The sequence below is a fragment of the Hyalella azteca genome, unplaced genomic scaffold (genome assembly GCF_000764305.2).
Source record: "Hyalella azteca isolate HAZT.00-mixed unplaced genomic scaffold, Hazt_2.0.2 contig14006, whole genome shotgun sequence".
In the NCBI taxonomy this organism is placed as follows: Eukaryota; Metazoa; Arthropoda; class Malacostraca; order Amphipoda; family Hyalellidae; genus Hyalella; species Hyalella azteca.
In genome coordinates this window covers 224,360-246,046 of record NW_025943907.1, presented here as the reverse complement: position 1 = coordinate 246,046, position 21,687 = coordinate 224,360, and the positions used below count along the sequence as shown (strand labels likewise).

Sequence of the window (21,687 nt, the reverse complement as noted above, 5' to 3'; positions counted from 1 at the left end):
AAATAGAATTTCTCACGTTAAGGCCACTAATACTTATCGTTCTTAGATGTTAAACATAAAAAGGTTTGGATAGCTTTGTGCTGGTGAAGTTATCTATGGAATTGTTTTTTTTTATGCCTAGAAAGTTAAGCTCTTTAAAAGGCGCTGCTACGGTCTTTCTGAAGCCTCGATAACGGGCGTCTCTGTCACTGACGATATCCGGGCTTCCGTTTGCTGCTTAGAATCAAAACAAAACTTTCTCGGGGGATTATCTCCAGTCAATACTCATTGCAGAGTCTATAGTTTCGTAACTTACCTGATGTCTTGATTAATACCCTAGTTTTTCCATTTGTATTCTTTTTCCACAACAGAACAACTATAACCGTAAATTATCTGCTCAAATTTTAGGCCCTGTCTTAATGAGTGGCGATTCACTCCCGCAACTCGCCCTTGATGAATAACTTTTAACTATTTGAGCCCCCAAGTTGAAAAAAGTGAGTTCAATTAAACATTGAAATGACGCATTTGTCCTTGACTTTCTCAATATTGCATAACTATTCTATAGGCAAAGCAGGAAATTTTTTGTCATACGATCGTTGTCAATGTATTTATATTCCAGTTTGCATAAAATTCCTTGAATGATTGCATGAATATAGTGGCCGCGTTCGTAGATTTCGTTCAATTCTATTACAGTTTTTTTAACACGAAATTGTGCGGAAAATATTCATAGCGCATGCGGAAGCTGGATCTCGTTAGTTACGCAGAAGCCTCGTGAGCATGGAAGTAGTGCATTGATTCTCGCTCTAGCTAAAATGTTACCAGAAATGTTTCATTATTGCTTAGATGGTGACATACATACTCATGTGTTGCTCAGGCTGCTACTCATAATCTCACATTGTCTTCTATTTGTTCATCCCTCCAATTGATTTGTTTTAATTAGTTGTCATTTTATATTATTATTTTTTTGCTTGACCCCGGATAATAACCTACGCCGTACTCCATAGTGTTCACATGCTGTAGCCTTAGCTAGCTCTAGCATTACACCCTTTCTTCTCACTGTTACTCAACAGGCACATTCTTCACAGATATGGGGCCTCTTCGCAAAGCTATTTTACATCGATAGCTAAGTAGTTCTCATATCAATAGAATTTTTTATTTAGTTTTTGCTACATTCTCATGAGCATCAGTTTTCGGCCTTTGTACCCATTATCCGTACGTAGAGATGTATTAGCTCCAACAGAAAAACTATCTCTAGCGCTGTGGTGACGTATGTATATAGGCGCAGCCTCATCAGCCAATGCGGTGCTTGCGTTGCCGTCTTCTCAAATCAATCAGCTGTTCCCTAGTACAAAGCAAATCTTATTCAAAGCAATCGCGATATCGTTAATTCATTAGACTGATTTTAAATAATGCCCGACGATTGTAGGCAAGAAATATTGTATTTCAGACCATCGTAAATCTTACGATCGTGATGAGAATGTTTAGAAATGCAGACCTCGGTGAAAGACTATAAGTTAAACATCAATCTTGCTTATCGCACTGATTCATGGAGGTGTCACACTCTACTTCCGTTTCTTTTTCGTCAATTTAAACTTCAACTTTATAAAGTTGACAGAAACTTCGCTCAAATGATTTCCTTCGAAGATCAATATAGCAGTTAGTTCAATCCACAGTCAAGTGTCCTTTTAATTATATAGTCATCTTCCCGTTTGGTATTTTCGAAGACTTCAATTCTATTCATGCCACTAAAGTAGAGAATTTTCTATTCTAAGAAACATCCCAAAATTTTAGCTAGTCGTTGGAATTTTGCACTGTTAAAATTTTGTTTCTGTTCTGCTGCAAATGCCCAGTTATTCATCAGAATGAACAGAATTTGAACAGAATTTGAAATAATTCATGTATATTAACTAAAACTAGTGCAAGTAACCGATTATTGTTTTATGGGAACAGATTTGCTCTTTTCTTCTCGAGGGCAGGAATATCCAGTTGTAGAAGTGCTCGTTTCTAAGAGCACTGAAATGCAGATCAAACTCGAATCAAAATTTGAGAGGAAGCGATCAAGTTCTCAGTTATGGACTACCCTATTTATCGCTGCGTCGTTATTTATTAATTCAAACACTGGATTTTTGAACTTGCGTTTGCGAGTGTAACGAAATGAATTCCCTCCTGAAATTAAGTTTTTTGTTGATTTCAAGTTATTGAGTGGATTTATTACGTAGCGTTAAATATCCAAATATTTGTAGCGGTATAGTTGTTAGAGTATAGGACGAAAATTTAATTTATTGAGTGTTAGCAAGTGAAACGTGATAGTCTATTAGTTTAGACAGCGTGCAGTAGACATCGCAGCTGGCGCTATAGCAATAACTGTGTCGTACGTTAAATAGTTTAACTGCGGTGTGCAAGTACCGAATGTATCGTTTATTTTTGTCTGGACTTGACTGACGAATACCATCTAATCACACTCTGTGAATCACGTACTGTTCGTAAATTCGTTATTTGCGAGGCTCTTTCTTTTCACCGGCGTTTTGCTGTCTCCTTATTTGTATATATAGATCCACATGCCTGTGTTCTGGAAGACGCTCTTCAAACTACCTTACTACGAAGCTTCTCCTCTGTTCCGACATGCGTCACATTAGCCTGGTAAAACCTTAAAAATATTCATTCCTACATTGTTAACTGAACGTCCTCGTTGTTGATCTTCTTCCGTACATCCGAAAAAGCCATGGATGATCCGGCACAGCGCGCTCGCTATATCCACGCTGTCGTGAGCATGTTATCTGTTCAGGCGTCGTTGTAATGTGTATCGTTAAGTGTGCAGTTGTTGCAGTTCAAATTCTCAACCTCGAACTCATTCTGAATTTGTATCGAAAAATCTGATGCATATTAAGTGCAGGCAATGGCTCGTGGTTTAGTCTCATCATGTTTCCAAGTTCAAGTGGATTTTGTGGGATGCAATCAATACATATCGAATGTTCCTGAACTCAAACTTGGAACTTTAAACTTTTCTCTTGTTTGACTGTAGATAATCGTTGATTTATCGTGAGAAGTCGATGAAAGTGATGACTTGTTATCATGCTCTCAAGGTTGGGTTGAAAATCGTGTTCTGTTTCCGAAACATAGGGAAAATTTTCAAATCTCACATTCAGGTTCCACCTCGGAACAAGCGATCCACTGCTTGATGCTCGCTGAGTCTGTCGATATTTCGCTGCTTCTGCTAATCTATAGTTTGATAAAAGCAATAAATGACTTCCATATTGTACTTAATCGATCAATATATGCGTAGGAAAGCAATCAGATGTAAATTTCATAATAGACGAAGCTGACGAGTTTCTTCGATCGCTCACGATCAATATTTTTTTCATGATAGTCTAGATCCTATATTTTTCGAATACCCAATTAAATAACTGTTTTGGAAGAGGCTCCTTGTAATAAAGTGCTTCGATGCGCAATGATGGTCTAAGAATAATAGTTAAGAATTTTACTATTGTCTACAGCCATTTATGCATAGACAAGAAAGCTGGAAACTATGGAGTGGGCGCAAAAGTGCAACTGGCTTTGAAATGATTCATATTAAAATCACTTCTAAATTACAAGCAACCTATGAAGGAAAACAGTTGGAGGATAAATGCATCATACATGTAATTCAGGCCTGTAATTGGTTGGGATTATCCGTATTAAAATGGAACCTATTTAAGAAATTGTATGTTCTCGTTCATGGTCGTCATGTGCCAATGGTAGCCTGTATGCCGTAGCTTGCCAGGCGCCGAGCCTTGTATTATATCTGTTCATAGAATAAACATAACTTGGAGCGATACACGCTGTTTGTCTTTAGCATAGCTCCCTCCCTTTCCTTTGTAGTCGATTATATTACAGTATAGTGAATGACTAGAAAAAATCTAAATCCTTTCTAGATGCAGAGTAGATCACTCATGGAACGGTTTTCTTTTATGGAATTGAAGACTAAAAGATAACTTTGAAATCTAATAAAATCAGTTCATAAAAAAATTTTGAATGCGTCATTTTGCTTGGTTTTCAACTTCATTGGAAATTTTAATTTTATTCGCTTAATCATTTGATGAATTGATTTTCGTACGAAGTTTTATCGGAAACTCTCTCATATGGTTTTGAAGGCTGAACAAGTCTTGAAATGAATGAAAAACACAGGAGCCGACTCGCCTCTCCGGTCCCATTGGCTGATGCTGGCATAACTCGCAAGCTTTGACTCGACCGCTCCCGGTGACCACATTCGGTCTAAAGCATGAGAAATTCGTAACCATAGTACTAAACTACCTATATTTTTGCTTCAGTAAAATGTCAAGTAGATGTTGGTAGCTCAGTCGTAAAACTTTAGTAGACTGGCAACGTGGCTTCACCTACATGGGCATCCAAACCTTTTTATGTACCATCAATGATAAGAAGTAGAAGATGATAACCATATACTTTGATGACCTCAATGATCAGGTATCTGATCTAGTTCTTTTTCTCTTTTCTCAAATGTTCTAGATCTAGTATGGTCGCTGGGAGCACTCCCTGACGGTATGTATTTGAATTTTTTTTCCATTGGCAAACCTTGTTAACTTCTGACGAAGCAGAACTGTTAACTTTTCTCCGTATAACCTAAATAGATCAAACTCTTTCTTTCGGAGCTTTGTGGTTTTAATTTAGGGTTTCTATGAACTGGAAAGGTATTCTAGCTTATACAGTATATTTCTTAGCACGAAACACTGTACAACTTCTGTGACCTGTAAAAATACGAGCCTCGTTGGTTCTATGTACGTTCGATCCAATCTCGTTCTAAACTCTCATCTGCGCTGAACTCTAACGAGAGGGGAAGCCTTGTACCTGGCAAGTCATACCTTCAGGTCTATCTTGCCATAACAATTTCCAAGGGCACGCATGCAACACAAAGAAAGAATTTCCGTCCGCATAATAAATAGCTTGCTCCTGACTTCTCTTTTTAGCCAAAAACATCGTTCGTCATAAGCGTCTCCCCTTCTCAATGAATTTTTACAGAACATTTGTACTCTTTCCGCTTACTGCTTTCGCTAACTTGTGCACTCATCACCCGTCCTCATAATGGCTTCTTTGTTTTTCAGTTCAGTGTATCTCTTATTACTTAAGTTCATATTCCTTACTCATACCTGTAGCTCTAACACTCGTTAATGTGTCTCACTATCACCTCAATTTCGTGGTTGAAGTAACGAAGTCCTGTTTCATTTTGAGAATTATTGGGCATTTATTTTCTCATTTTCAGTTTTTGTGTGTATCTTTGAATGCTATTTGAATGAATGCTATTTCTTTGAATGCGATATTGAAATTATTGCGGGGAAAGGTCCTTTGGCATCATATTCACTTCTCGTACTTCGATACACCTCCTTACCATATTTCTCGCTTCCGTGAAATTTATTATAGCAGATCCCTGAGCATTGCCTCGTATCTTCCTGGTATATAAAGGCTACAATACACATCTTCTTAATTGTGCTGGCTTTGGTGATGCAATGCTCATATTTTGCTTCTACCGACTATCTAAATTTAGGCATACCTGCTCACGGCTTTTGCATTTGTAGGCATCTTAATCTATGCTTCAAAATTTAATTTGATTCGTGGCTCTTTGTTATTGGTAGCGTCAGTGTACCACAGCTCTTCTTGAATCTACTCTCATTTGAGGCACGCGATGCCGGCATATATGATGTAGATATGCACCGTAGATAAATAGATTTGCTCTCGTGTTCAATGTTGACTGCGTTCTCTTTCTGCCTCTCTGCTCATTTTTTCTGTCTTTTTTTTTATCTTGATTTCGTATGATGCCTTCGCATAAAATTCTTTCACGTTGTGTTGGTATTTTCCGAAGTAATTTTGGTATAATTATATGTCATATTTTTCGATATGTTATCTATATCAAGTTTCACACGTGGGTTCAAAATTTTAACGAAACTTTGACAATTCCTTGAATATCTTGAGAATTTATGTTTTCATTCATCAAGTGAATGAGATGAAGTCTTTCTCCTGAATACACTTTTCTTGCTTTTCTCTGCTCTGCCTTAAACATTCTGTTCTATTTGTGGGTGTCTTTCATCGAACTAAAATCAAAAGAGTTGGTGGAAGATGGCGAGAAGGAAGAGATTCACTAAAATTGAACGTGCGCACCTGATATTTTTGTTCGTGGACTCAGGAGGTCAAAAGCCATGCAGGTTGATCATTGTTTCGTGTTTATTTAATTTGCTTCCCGTAATGAATTTTATCTTTCTTGAGCTTTGTCAGAAGTTGTCTCGGTAAGCCAACCAAATTCTACCTCGGCCACCAACTTGACACACGTATTATCAATATTATTGTAAATATCATCAATTTTGTTCCCTCTACAGTAATAAAAATCTAACCAGCTTCTCCCGAGGAACCAAAGTATTCAAGCATTTTCCCTTATTTATGTTGCATTCATATTGATGCTGTAGATGCTCTTAATTGAACACCCCTTTTTTAGCTAAGTTTGAGCTATTGGTTTAGTAGAGAAGCAATCAGCACTCTTTGTTCTCGTAGTTGTATAGTGTGAAGTGGTTGCCGGTGGTATTACTTACATTTATACCTCGAGAGAAGTTAGTGGTATGCAATATAAGCCTTATTTTCTCTCACTTGAATTTGCTGCTTCAAACAAAACGGATTAAATTGCATGCCTCTACTTCTCCTTAGTCTTAGCATCATGCTTATCTATTCTACAATAGCAACTTGTATCTTTTGTCATAATTTGGATCAATATTTTGATGAAATATGTGTTAGGTGAATTGATTATTTGGAATGCATGACTAGTCTCTACATATATGATATAGATCCTAGAATTGATATTTTTGACAGTAGTGCAGCTTCTTAATATTTTAGCGATTTTAACAGCAAAGTTCACGACACCAAACGTGTCTTTCACTTCAATGTTTTATGTTTTGCTTATATTGTTAACATTTTGACTATAGTGAAGTTATTGAAGCCCATCATCGCATATCTATCCGAGATTAGAAATCAAGCACATCATCCATTTCAGTTGAAACAATTGCAGTCGATAATTGTATCAATTTAGGCAGTAGCGCCGTTCAAGAAACTTTCGTGGTTTTAGCGCTTCAATTTTGTAGGCCGTTATTATCCATTCAAATTCTCAGCGAGTGCCACTAGATTAAGATATATATTCTTACTATTACCATAGTTATATATTACGGATATCTTAGTGAACAATTCCTAAAATATGTCACCTAATTAACCTTTCGTTCTTCTCCATGTTTTGAACTGACTTCACAGGTCTACAAGCTGCAGCGTATGCGGCATACGCAGGTCGCGGTTTCTCAAGTTACCCTAGCTTCGGTTTCCATTACCCTGCAGGTAATTTGAATTCAGGTGTGGCTGCAGTGTGTCTAGGTCACCCTACTCCTAGCACTACTCCTCATCATCAAACTTACGACCAACTTGGAGTGATTAACTTGCACGCGGCCTTGCAGTTGTAACCAATTGATTACGTGTCGTTCGGACCTCGTTGTGGAGCAGGGATAACTTTGATGCATGTAACTCTTATGATCTCGACTAACAAAATCTCTTCAGATTGAAACCCCGAAAAGTTTTTTCACAGTGTGTTAGTGTTATGAAGTACAAAATGTGATTATAATTTCGCTGATTTCGAATAAAGCTTTTCAACGACGCCTAACTGACTATTTGGGGCCGGATTTAAAGTTTGATTGTCTTCAATTTCCCGAAAGAGCAGAAAAGACAGAAAAGCAAATATTTTATGCGATTGTTTGAAGCAGACTTCTGTAATGATTTTCGGATGCAGAATTGATGAATTATTCGCAAGGCCAAGTATAATGTTGTCGCTAATCTTGTTCTTGGAGCTCTGAAGTTTCTTGAGACGTATTGCGATGTAGTTAATTAGATATCATTAGTGAGTTTTAAATAGTATATTCCATTCTTCATTGATAGATCAAGGCTTCTTCTCGTGTTTGTCGAGGAATTTTGTTCGCTAGAATAGATCTGGTAGGAATATAGTTACTTCAGGTTAAATATGTTACTCCTATTAAATAGTTGCTGTGCTCTCTATGCCTCTCTGATACTTAGTAAATTAAAGAGACTTATCAACGTAATAGTTTCCTTCATTGCGTTTATAACATTTTAATTTATTTTTTAGCTATAATTTGTTTTTCCGTGACTTGGATTTCGGCTGGAAGTGAAAAGCTGTTGCGGGGTACGCAGGATTTCATGCGTAAACGAAATTAAGGCTTTTAAAAATCATCGTAGAGCGGTTCAAGAAGCGAAGGTGATGGGGACCACACTAAATATGGACAATATATCTATCGCGCTTAGGAAATGGAGTCGCATCGCCTAAATTTCTATTTAGGAATTTCGTCGCCATAGATATGAGACTCCAACAAACTCGATCAAATTTTAAAGCAATTTTTCGCTTCTAGCAGATCTACACTAAAATAAGTCCATCTCTGCCACTAAAAAGTAACTTATCCTTATGCAATGTGTTATCTTGATACAAAAATTATTCTGCAACAGAATTGGTCATCAACGTTTAGATTGGGATAGCAACCACTGCATCCGGCCACATTGAATGTGTGGGGCCGTACCATCAAAAATATTTAAGAGTTGGTAACTCCGTCAGCCAATCACCGAGGGCCTCTCAATCTAAACCCACCAATCAGAGACGAGAAATCGCTGCTGTGCGTACTTAGACCGCTACGTGCACTTAGGCGAGTTTTGAAAGTACGGCCTCTGAAATATAAGTGTGTTAAATCGGCGGTCCTGGCATTTGTCTTGTTAATTGAGTGTGAGTCCCACGTCCTAGCTAGAACCTCTAATTGCTGTAGCTGGTAGACCATAACATGTAGTGCATCTCGTGTAACTCGTGAAACGTAACTATGGAATTTTTTTAAACGAAATATTTCTGAAATATTGTTATGGGTTACACAATTTATTCCAAAATACGGAAATATTTAAATTTCAGTAAACAAATTATGATCGAAATCCTATTATCATTAATTTACAAAACAAATCTGCGAACGTACTTGCAAGATTTTGATTTTTTTCACTTCCAGGGATTATTGGAATCCTGCCTGAACCCAAGTTCAGGTTAGGAGATTTTTGGGGGGTGAAAACTTCGGTCGGAGTTCTAGGAGGCCTGAGCTGATCGAGATCGATCATCGCCTGACCTCGATCAGGAAGATCGAAGCTGCAATCTCCAAGAAAGCATCAAATTTCCATGTCTTGCTGTTCAAGTTGGTCACTTGGTCCATTTTTTATTGTGCCGTTGATAGTTAAAGAGCAAATTTTCTGTTCGCTAGTAAGCTAGTAAAGACCAAACTTAGGCCTGGCTCTCGCAGATATATGTTTGCCTATTAAATCAATCGATCACTCTCCAATTCAGGAGAAACTACAATTATTTAAAATTCTTTGTTCTAAAATACTTAAATAACTCCACATGACAAGAATTTCGACCAAAGAAAATTTCAAATGAAGCTCATCCCAAAGGTTATCAAAATTAATCACTTATAAACACGAATTGAATTCCTCGAAAGAAAATATTAACGAGTTATAAGAATAATGACTGTCACTGAATGACACTGTTTGGAAAGTTTTCTTGATTTTTCTTGCACGTAAACACCTACATTTAGGAAAATCAGGAATCATATGTTAAAGCGGTAATATTTAGCCAACAAAATATGTCATTTATTTTGAAACAGTTTATTATAACATCTCCCATTCCCTCTTCTAATTCATTGGCAAATCCACTCTATACCGCGGGATGCACTGCATGTTAGGTTTACTAGAGTTCCCGAGTGTTGAAACTTTCAGGTTCATTTGGAGTTGTAGTTGTGGTAAACAAGAGTTCTCAAGTACATGGAATTGAAAGAGAACCTGGAAACTCAATCGAATATTCCGAAACGAAGGATGACGACGGCAACAAAGTGCCGATAAACTTGAATCTATTTTTGTATTGAAGTTTTTCTATGACTTGATTGCAGTTGAATACTTTGCTTGATGTTGGTTGTTCGAATGACTCGTCCACGAACAACAATAGCTAATTTACGCGATATCTTGCAGACTTGAGTGCCTTTCCTATGTTATGCTTCTTAATCGTCTTCGTTTAGCTTTGCCATTACTCGTTGTTATTGTTCAAGTTTGATATTTCAATGCAATTTCAGAGCTTGTGAGAGGAAAATTAGTTCGAAGTAACCTCAATGCGTTACAAGTTTCTTGTCACCGAAATCACGATTTGTGAACTTAAATCGTTCCTGTTGTTCCTGTTCAGATTGGTTACAACTGCAAGGATTCGTAGCTAATGAGCTATTTTACTTCTTGTTCGTCACTCACGCTGCTTAGGCAGAATTAAACTGCTTGTAACTCGTTGCGCTTCTCGATTTAATGTATTCGTTATTATGGCGAGGTGAGTATCGTGGATATTTTGATTAAAGCTGGGAACTTTTAGTTTTTGAAAATTTTAAAAATATTTTCATCTCCCTGTAGTCTACTTTGATCGTACGGATACAAATACTGTTTTAGAATTAAGTTTCCGAATGATGGAGGCCTCGTACTTCTACAAACGTCAGATCGGAGTCCAAGAATCTGCGGGTCTGCAGCACCAAAATATCTTTAGATGATTATTTTCATGCTCTTGAAATTTTTATTTCAACATTTTATCGGCAAAGCTGAGAATTTCATCGTGAAAATAATTCCAGAAGTTGTTATTTATTGTCCTCGCGGCCTCCATTGATTGCTGCTACGGAGATACTGGTCCAATTTCAGACTAAATAACTGTATTTTCATTCGTCATGCAAATGATTCATCAGAGCCAAAACGTTTGCCCTATGAAAACTTGTACTATTGGATAGGATAAATTTTATAATTTCTGCTATTGTGTGATTGGAATTTTTTAGTAAATGTTATTTATCTCTTGCTAAATTATATGCAATTTTTAGCAAGGTTAATAATAATATTTGCTCCTAGGTAGGCTAAGCTTTCTTAGATAATTCAAGCACTTGTAAAGCGTTTAGACTGTAATATTAAGTGAATTATTTACAGCAAGAGCAATATTAAATCTAGTAACTTCTATATCACTTCGATAGCTTTTTGTTTCTCAAGCATTGATTAGAACGAAAGTTCATTGAATGACGTGCACGGATTTGTGCTGGCCAAGCAATCGTGCCAAAGAGGGAAATTTATTGATAGAGGACTAAAAGGGAATGTATTTACAAGTGCTTCTCGGCCACTTAATGCTGTTTATTCGTCCATTTATAATATGAAATAAGAATGTAAATCTACGAGTCGCTATAATTTGGTCATGAAGTCTACTAACTTTTATCGAAGTTGTTATATCAAAACATGTTTATATGAATTTATTATTGACTAATTAAAACACAAACGATTTTGATGTACCTCCTTCTGTTTTTGAGATGCATTAGTTCTGTATTAGTTTCTAGTTTAAACAGATTTAGTGATAGACGTGACTTCCTTCTCCATTAATTGTCATTTGGCTTAAAAAGTCTAATATTTAAATTCATGAAAGTGTAGCTTGAACTTGAGATTCTTCATTATTGTGCCAACTAGATAGTTTGTAGAGATATCAGAATGATCTCGATTAGAGTTTCCTCGTCTTCATTTTGATGCGAGTGCCAAATTATTTGAGGATTAAGTGAGTTCTCTTCCTCGAGTACTTTAGAGCGTTTCTGTGTTAGAAGTTAGTGAATAGACTGTAGTGTTATTCGACCATTTCTCCATGGGATCTGACTTTTGCGCTCTGCATACCTGCAATTTTTACCGCATTGCTGAGAAGAGCAAAAGAACTTGGAATTGGAATTACATTTTTTGTGAAATCTTGGATTGCTTGATCGAGCGTTGAAGTCCACAAAGGATGTTTCTGTAGCAACAACGGTACGACTCGTCTCTATGTACTGCTTGTTTGTCCAATAAATATAACCATATCCGCTATAATTCTCTATTTTCCTCATAGATCTCATGATATACTGTACGATAAGTTTTTTTTCCCCGCCTCATTTTGTTAATTGTAACATTGTTTTCAACGTAATTTTCTGGCCAAAGTGGTTTTATTGATTGTAGACTAGCATGTGAACTAAGGCATGAGTATAGATCCTCCTTGGGTCGGCGTTTTAGTCCTCTAGCATTTCCCTAAACACTAGCGATTCTAATAGTTGCAGATGACGTACTAAAAACTATCTATCTCCTGTAAAACCTCGTCCCCGCATACTATTTCTAATGTTTGAATGAATTATTTTGCGTATTAACGTACAATCCTAAAGAGCTTCCCAAAATTTATAAGTAGCCGAATTGCAAACAACTGGAAATTAATTTAAATAACCTATTCACAATAACTTTCCTCCAAATGAACAATGATATTCAACCTAACTGAGCAAATTTTTTTATAATATCAAATTAAACGTTGCACCCATTCGCTTTTGTAAAATTCTCATCCATTTAGAGCATAACTTTGAATGTTTGCAAATCAGCACAGCCAGAGTAACCTTTCTCTCTCAGTACGCCCTTTAAAAAAATGGTTCCCAATTTAACTTCATTCAGATGGGCTCTATTAACGGAAACGATTCCCGTATATTGATTAATAATTGTTATGTCTATAGATATATAAAGCAATGCTTTGTACATAAGTAAGACAAATACTGAGTTCTGAAGGTAGTTCCCTACGTGTTTTGGTAGGCCTATCGAGTGGGACCAGCGCAAATCTGAACCCGTCGGTGGTGTCTTGTCCCGATGGGGACTCGATGAAACCCCTTGCTGCGTCCCAGGGGCTGCATCCAACCCCTCAACCCTTGCGTGCCGTACATTTTGTCGCGCATGGTAAGCAGCCATGACGATTCTTGTTCGATCATTTCCACCACCAATAGCATCACCATAAGAGTCTTCTCAGTCGTGCACCCTCTTATTGAAAATCTTAGGAAACTGAAATTTCGATGGTCGGTTGCTCTTGAACCCCTATGATTTTCAATGAGATTTATCCACATAATGTTACTACCTTCGACTCGGGGCGAAAGTGTCTAGTCAAAAGGCTACTTTCACGCGAAGTTGCGTTACTACGCACCTTGCGGATGTCGACATCTCTGCCGCCCCGAATCGGCGGTAACATACGTTGGTGTGATTGAAATGCAAGACTTAGAAGGTCTTATCTTGTGGGAATAAACGTGCTTGCTTTATCGTACATTAGCAGTTGCATACTTTAAATCTAGAGAGTTACTCCATCTTCAATTTCCCTATTGCATTGAGCATCTTCAATAGAACGTGCTGTACCTATCAGAGTTTTCCTGTTCAAGTTAGCTACCATGCGTCTCAGTGTCCCGCCTCCCTGGTGCCTCATTAACATTTGCAGCAAAATAACGCAACCGAGACATTAATGAGCGCGTCATTTCCGAGGCTGATCTAAAATCGTGCCTTAGTGCCACGCCTGCTAGTTTTCTGTTAATGTTTTCGTTATCAGAGTGGTCTTTTGTAGACAAAAGTTTGTTTTCAAACGATCCCAATGGATTTTATTTAATTTTTTACGGTAGACACGATGTCACATGGAGTTGTGTTGTCCACGGATATTTTCTTTGTAGTTTTTCTCAATCAATTGTGCCAAAGGAAATTTACGTAGTTTGTGAACTTAAGCTCGGACCGTTGCCTATCTTAAATAGATGTGGAGAAAGATCGAGCAGGGTTCTTGTTTGCAAGTAAGTAACAAGACTCGTAACATGAATGCTGTCACTCAGTAGGATTAGCAAACTTTTTACCAACTGAAATTTTTGGTCCTTGTCTGGACTCTAGATGTGGTAACTCCAAGTAATTTCTTTGCAAACAACTGACGAAATTTTTTCCCCTACATTAATAAAGGTTAAGTTTAAGAAACTTGTTGTCGGTTCAAGTACTTTTTGTAACTAGCAACGAAGTTTCACCACTGACTTCGTACGTGATTTTTGTACGATGCAGTTAAGAGATATTATATTTCTAACTGCATTATAGTATAGATAAATCGTAATAAACGTTAATGGTCGGTATATGTAAGGATTTAATGAGCATTTTAAGGCCAAGAAAATGTATTTTTTTGTGTAATTGTAAAGGCAGTCGGACAATGAGAATGATAGTCCCTGACGCCTTAATAGTGTCTTGCATTATGTATAGATTTGTTAATTGAATATCTAGTGTCATTATTGACAATCATGTTCAATTGCAGGAAAAAGTACGTATAAGATTTCGTATATTTATATACGCTTAGAACAGGCATGTAAATGGAATGATAAAATTAGACAACCAAACCATTCAGGATTTATGATCAACTATTTTTGAATAAGACTGTCGTCGTATTATTAAATATGTTTGTCTTAGTGAGAATGTTGGGTTTTCAGCAAATGATTTTGATGCAAAACATTGAGACCTTTTTGCGTAAACTGCGTCTCGACGTACGACATTTTGCGGCTTCTGAATTTCGTTACAAATTTTTCGTAATGAAAGACAAATTTTTACCTGTACTGTGCTCCCGAAATGAACATTTTCCCTTAGCTTAGTGATTGAGAATTGAGTAACTTTAGCTTAACTCTAAGTGATTGTTGTCGACCTCCTAATTGTAAAAATTTTGTTCCCCGCCCTTAATGTTTCCCTGTACAAAATGTAGACAAGTCTTCCCAATGTTATAACATATTTATCCCATTGATATTTCATCATTTCACCTTTAATTATTGTTGAGGCTTGTGTTATTACCCCACCTATATATTCTTTTGATCGTATTAGTATTTAGAACGTTACTGTGACGACTTGAAACAAATAAACTTACTTTTTTGGCGAGAACATAACGGAATCAACGATTACCTTCCTCATATTCCCTCTTCATTTTTTATTGTCAATTTCATGCTAAATATTTTTCCCCGAAATAGCATGAGCCTCATAATATTTAAATTCAAATGAAAGTTCTAAGCGTGCACATTGCCCACCCTCTCCCTTACCCAATCCCTGATTTCGCATACTTCTCCCCTCCCCACCCTCGTTTTAATTCGTATTTTTCATTCGCTATTTACAATGTCTCATCAATGTTATTTATTTGTTCGAATTTGCATTATTCTTCCGTAATATTTTAACCCAGTTGATGATTTGAAAATTTTGAAAAATGTTTCCCATGTTTTGTAGATGACTTTTGAGACATTGTTGATCATTTTCAGCAGTGAGTAAATCTGATAATTCTGCCAATTTAAAATAAATCTGGTAATTAGGAAAATTTTCCATTACTGAAATTAATTTTTAATCGATTTTCGACATGACTATTTCGTGCCTTATCATTTAATGATGTCTCTTTTTCTCTCTCTCTCGCTCTCTCGCCCTCTCTTTTCCCTCTATTTCGTTCTCTGTTCGTTTAGTCTCTCACTACCTTCGCCTATACATCTCGTCTCGATTTATTTTTCAAAATACTTGATTCCTAATCCGGGTTTCATGTCAGCTATTAAACTAAAAATTTACATACACGATGTATACAAAGCAGTTAATATTCATCACCCGATAGATGTTTCAAAGCTTAGAATTTCCATACAATTTCTGCAGAAGTACAAACTAAATTTTTAATTATATACTTGTAAACCTTGATCCTTTCGTGCCCACCTACTGCCTATACATCCTTTCACTTTCCAGTTCTATTTTACATCTTTGGTGTTGATCACAACTTGTTAATCATCATATTAATGTTTGGTTGTTTCACGCCGGCTTTACAGCCGGCACATTCCCGGCAGGCTGCGGTTACTTCCCATCCGCGGCTCCCGGCACTCCAGCCATAGCCGGAGTCTCGCCACAAACGCCAACTCACGCCGATGGCTTTAAAGCCACGGCGTATTACGACACCGGCGCCGTGGCTACGCCAACCCTAACGCCGACTGCGCCAATAACGCCAACACTCACAGTAGGTTGCAGTGCTGCAGAATTTCTGGGCTAATCCGGATAAATTTTGGATTGGTTTGGAATCCTGCTGAATCTGATCGTAAAAATAATTTTGCTCTATCCTGTGTGATATCTGAATATTTATGTCACGAGTAAGCTTTGGAAATCCGACTGAATACTAAATTGATTGTGGACTTTTAGAGTTATTTAATTGAGTTTATATTAGCTTATTACACTAAAATATTGAATTTATGTCTTTTTTTAATTCTCGTCAGTTTCTGTCCCGCAATATTTTTCAGCTTGGGAATCTGCTGAGCTATTTGACCTACGTTTTCTGTGCGAAAAACAAACTAGCTTTCGAATAAATAAAAATATTATTAAATAGGGTGGCCGAGTGGTTAAAGTCAAGTACCAGTATTGGAGCATTGAGTAGCTGGTTTGATCCTAGCAAACTTTGAATTTGGTCATGTTTTGAATCAGCGAAAGCCATATTTTGCCAAATGAACGCTGAGACTACAAATTATTATTACTTGAGTATTATTTGCGTTACAATCGGCTTCATTTACAGATTTTTTAATCATAATTATGAGTATTTTGTTTACGTGCAGGCTGACCGTCTAGGCAGCTACTACGACGCGTCGCTGAGCGACCAGCGCGCCGCAGCTGCTGCAGCTGCATCTGTACAGGTGTCGAGTGCAGCTGCTGCCGCCGCCGCTGCAGCTGCAGCAGGTGTTCCTGCAGGTGCAGGCGTGCAGCACAGCCGCGCCGACCACATGAACTCTGCAGCTATGATGCGTACGTCAGGTTAGTATGCAGAATCAAATATTATGCGCCTGAAGAAATTTTGAACCTTCCCCCCCCCAAATTGAATTCAACTCAACTTTGCAAAAAATAAATGAGACGAAAAAATTTAATTAGTTTCTCCATAAATTACTTCAAACGTAAATATTTGCATTTTTGGGTAAATATTTGCATTTTTTCACCTCCAAAAAATTTATAATTAAAAATAAAATGAAAAATGAATGATATGGAAATGAATGAAATGTGAATGAAATGAGTGCTGATGAAAAAAGCTGATGAAACGTGCCGTTTGATATCGGCAATTCAAACTCAATGTTACAGCGGGATGTAACTTACTTCATAGTCATATGGTAAATTCCAGCTGGAATTTTATTAAAAATTTATTTGCGCACCTGAATTTATTTCTCACGCTCAGCAAATAATAAGTTTTTTTTTATTTTTGATGTATGTAAAAAAATATTATTTAACATCATTCAAAATTAATACTTCACTTATTCGAACTTTTACTAACGATCGGACATCGTTTATTTAAAGCTCAATCTTAAAAACAAAAATCGCCTACGGTCTGAAAGATTCGGCGAATAAAATCAAAAATATTATTCCTAACTTAAGCATTTTCTTCGCCTTCTTTACATTATAAAAATACTTCCTTATCTGTGTGCATATGGAAACTAATTCTTATCAATTATTTTAAACTACAACACAAATCTTGATTCAGCGCCAGTGCCGGAATTATCAAGGAATTAAAAATAAACTTCGGATTATGACGTTAGTCTTGGAGCAAATCCTGTCATTGCGCAGCTGAAGCAACGCCATTACCGAAATTCACGTACGTTGTTAGCGCTGCTAAAGACTACTCCTAATTTTAGTCAGAGGTGGTTTCGGGTCGGCCAACCATCAGCTGCTGAAAGATCGCGTCAAATCTTGCCGTGAAATTCAATAAGGATTAAAGCTCTTGATGAACGAGCGCAGAGAGCGCTGCGTTCTCAAGACCTTCCTCCCTTGTGTGACAATATTGTCTTAGAGGAGCTACAGCCGCGTCTTGAGGGCCTCAATGTCCATTGTCTTAGCCGTCTGAACACTTCCTCCAGCCATAGGGACACTTCCTCTAGCCATATTAACACTTCCTCCAGCCATATGAACGCTTCCTCTAGCTATATGAGCACTTCCTCCAGCCATATGAGCACTTCCTCTAGCTATATGAGCACTTCCACAGCCATATGAACACTTCCTCCAGCTATATGAACACATCCCCCAGCCATATGGACACTTCCTCCAGCTATATGAACACATCCCCCAGCCATATGGACACTTCCTCCAGCCATATGAGCACATATCTCCAGCCATATGAACTCGTCCTTCGGCCATTCGCAGATTTCCTTCAGCCATATGGATACTTTCTTCTGCTATTTTCACAATTCCCTTAGCCATTTTAGCCATTTTTGCACTACATTCAGCTATTCACACTCCTCCAGCCATTTAAAAACTTCTTACAGCCATTTCAACATTTGCTATAATTTTTTTGCCCCTTTCAACACTTCGTGCGGTCATTAGATTACTTCCTTGAGCACCTTGACCTGCCCCCTGGGGCCGTTAATATCACCTTACTCTGCAATTACTTACCTTTAAATCATTAATTACTTACCTGTGTATTCATCTCACCCTCGTATACTCCTATTCATTCTTTCATCCATAACCACGTACTCAAGTTATTCTTCTCATTCACAACCTCATTGTTTCGTCATTGTTTCACCATTACCTCTCTATTAGCCCACCATTACTACATATTCACTCCCCATTACTTACCATTGCCACACCATAAATGCAACGTTACCGCATTAACTCACCATAAGCGGCACTATTAACGCACCATTATTGCACTATTAACGCACCATTATCTCATCATTAATGCACTATTATCACATTATTATTATGTCACCATTACCTAGTAAAGTTCCCATTAATTCAACTAACTATTTTGTTGCCCTGCAGACGCGATGATGGGGCCACAGTCTGACCTCCAGCCCAGCTACTACCAAGACTTTATTGACGGTAAGACTCCACGCACTATTCACTCCTCATTCATATTTCATACGCTATATATTGTACGAAAATTCATGAACATATATATTTATATATTTTATCTTATATATTTTCTTATCCTGTATCTCTACTTTATTTTATCATACATGTTATCTTTGTTTTATTCCACACAGTAATGAGCAGCTTCCCTCAAGGCTACGGCCCCCCCACATCCCCCGCCACCAGCAGGGGGTTCGCCACGACGGGGTCCCCCGGGCCCATGGACGTGTTCAGCCCCCAGGCAGACTCAGGCGTCGGCTACGTGCAGTCAGCGTCACCTCAGCCTACCTCATTTCAAATGGCAGTTAATAGGGTTGGTCATTTGGCCGTAATGGCCGTGCCATTATATGTCTACCTCATTTCAAATGGCAGTTAATAGGGTTGGTCATTTGGCCGTATTGGCCGTGCCATTATTAAATTATTGTGCCATTAAATGTCTACCTCATTTCAAATGGCAGTTAATTAAGTTGATCATTTGGCCGTTATGGGCGTGCCATTATATAATTATTGTGCCAGTATATGTCTACCTCATTTCAAATGGCAGTTAATAGGGTTGGTCATTTTACCGTACTGATGATGCAAAAATATTTTGAGTTTGACTACAAATAACTTAAATGCTTCCTTAAATGGTAATGGTCACAATAAAAACAATGTTTTCATAAATTCGCTGAAATTGAATGAGTGTCGGAACCGAACACATCCAGTATACAACGTTCCTTAGGTCTGTACAATTTTCCTTTTCAATAAGAACATGATTTGCCCTCGCTAAAACTTGCTTCCTTCTCCCCAACAGGGAACGCTTATAGCGGCCTATGCAAACGGCTATCACTGAAATAATTAGCAGGTTTGTATTCTTGCACATAAATTAAATTAGTTTTTAATTTAATCAATTGTTAACAATTATGAAACTTTTCATTTTCGTTTCTATTTATAAAAGCAGAATTTGTGAAAAAGTGACACCCTTAAATGCTTTGTATAAAAAATCCAAGTTGTATAGAAATTTTCTTGCCTTCCAGAATACTCAATAAGCATGAAATTTCTTCTGTTTTACAGCTACAGCATTGACGTACGGGTGGAGGAGCGCATGCTGAAATGTCATATTTTCATCCCATTGAAATGGCGAGTTTTGGATCGGTCCAAAATGGACTCGCAATCAGTGACTCCTGGCAAGAAATTTCAAAGCGTTTGGAGCAGATCAGTGGCGGTAACAAATTTGTTGACGCATGATGAAAATTATTGAAAATCAACTCATTTTTGTCGGGTTATTCACGGCCAACCAAAGCACATCCAATACCCCCACCACTAGAAGAGTAGCTATTTAAAATGAGGGTGGATTTTTGTACTGATATTCTGCGGGACTAAGCTGACGAGTCCATTTCTTGAGGTGCAATTGAGTGTACCAATTAAAAAAGCAGCCTCACCCATAAGTTTTTTTAAAATAAGGGTATTGGGAGTCTAAATAATACGTCTTGCCACAACATTGTGACTCTTCCTACAACTCAATAGGACTTCTTTAAGCAATACAATGCGTACTTTTGTGCATTGCAATCCTCATTCTTCATGAATATGAAACAAATGTGCAATGTCTTCGCTCCAGAGGTGATGGTTCCATAAGCTTAGAAAATCTTAACTGTACATACTACTAGTCTGAGTTCTAAAAGTTCACGGTAGGTAAATGGCGTTTGCTATAAGTTTGTAATAGATTTTTTATGAGCAAATTCAAATAGGTTCCTTAGATTTTCTACCTATTAAAAATGGAGGATTTGTTTGTTATATATCTGTTCAATACTTGCTAGACCAGCGCGATGTGGAAGTAGCGTCCACATCAACAATTATTGTTGTGACAATGTCCCCTTCCAATTTTACAAAACAATAGCGTGAACTAGCTTCATTCTTATATATTCATTACAATATAAATTAAGTTTGTTTGCTAGGTATGGTACATGTGAGCAGAGTATTTTTGAAAAAAATTCTCCATCATATGAGGTTCTTGGTGAAACTTCACCGCAAAACTAGCTAATAAGTTGGTTTCTATTGTCAAATTTCCATTTTTCCAGTTGTATCATGGTAAACTTTATTTGTAAAAGTGTGAAATGTTTTTTTACTGATTTTTGCTTATGCTTGTTTATTAGTTTTTTCTAGACCTTTTAGTTTTAAATGCAAAATCCTTGAAAAATTACTAAATTTGTTAAACTCGATGAGCTTTTTGTATAGTTTGCGTGGACCTCTAAAATATTTATCGGAAATTCAGGTCACTTCAATTCATATTGTTCCTTTTCTTCTCTCTACTTCTACGTCTATTAAGAGCTCTCGTATTCTTTAGCTAAAGCTGCTTTCTCTTTATTTATCTGGGTTCATAAATAAAGGAAATGTTTTTCATCTCTCTTAAGTCTCGCCCTGTTACTGATATTGCTGCTGCAAATATTTGAATGTCCAGAATTTCCTTACTGCCATCGACACCACCGACTTAATATCCTTAGCCGTTCCTATGTGGGTTTACAGTTCCTTTGTATACGTCTTTAACTTTTTATAGCTTTAAACTAAATCGTTTTAACTAGAGCAAAGTTATTACTTGTAAGAAATGAATGCAATGTATTTGCTGGACATTCGTGCCGATTGAGTTTAATGAGTAGGTATATTGATTTTTATAATCATTTACGCCGTTAATCGTTTGATCGTTTGTTTGTTTGTTTACGACGATAGGCGACGTTGTCAAGCATGTTTTCCTAACCATGTTAATTTGATCAATTTTGCTGTTCCTGCTAATAAAGAGCTCAGCAGAAAATTTAACCCTTCTCAGGAATGAAAATGAGTAAAATTCAACGAATTCTGTTTGTGTGAATTATGATAAATTGATTCGGGAAATTTTAGGTTCGTCATGATGAAAATAGTGGTGAGTGTGACGTACCGTGTGACGGGCCGTGTGACGTACCG

The 21,687-nt window shown here is 37.3% G+C and overlaps 1 protein-coding gene across 2 annotated transcripts in view; it reads left to right on the top strand.

The window, feature by feature from the left end:
* LOC108670811 (RNA-binding protein Musashi homolog Rbp6) overlaps positions 1-20,891 on the top strand; it is an 87,808-nt gene extending 66,917 nt beyond the window's left edge. Inside the window, exons 5-13 of one of the 2 annotated variants that reach the window (XM_047883913.1) lie at positions 4,483-4,515; positions 7,258-7,338; positions 12,679-12,819; positions 15,708-15,892; positions 16,479-16,674; positions 18,664-18,723; positions 18,888-19,066; positions 19,547-19,597; positions 19,807-20,891. In XM_047883913.1, the coding sequence (XP_047739869.1) occupies positions 4,483-4,515; positions 7,258-7,338; positions 12,679-12,819; positions 15,708-15,892; positions 16,479-16,674; positions 18,664-18,723; positions 18,888-19,066; positions 19,547-19,585 (914 nt within the window). In that variant the 3' untranslated portion in view covers positions 19,586-19,597; positions 19,807-20,891. The remainder of the gene's footprint in view (positions 1-4,482; positions 4,516-7,257; positions 7,339-12,678; positions 12,820-15,707; positions 15,893-16,478; positions 16,675-18,663; positions 18,724-18,887; positions 19,067-19,546; positions 19,598-19,806) is intronic. The other variant, XM_018158306.2, reaches the window with a different exon arrangement.
* Positions 20,892-21,687: the final 796 nt, after the last annotated feature.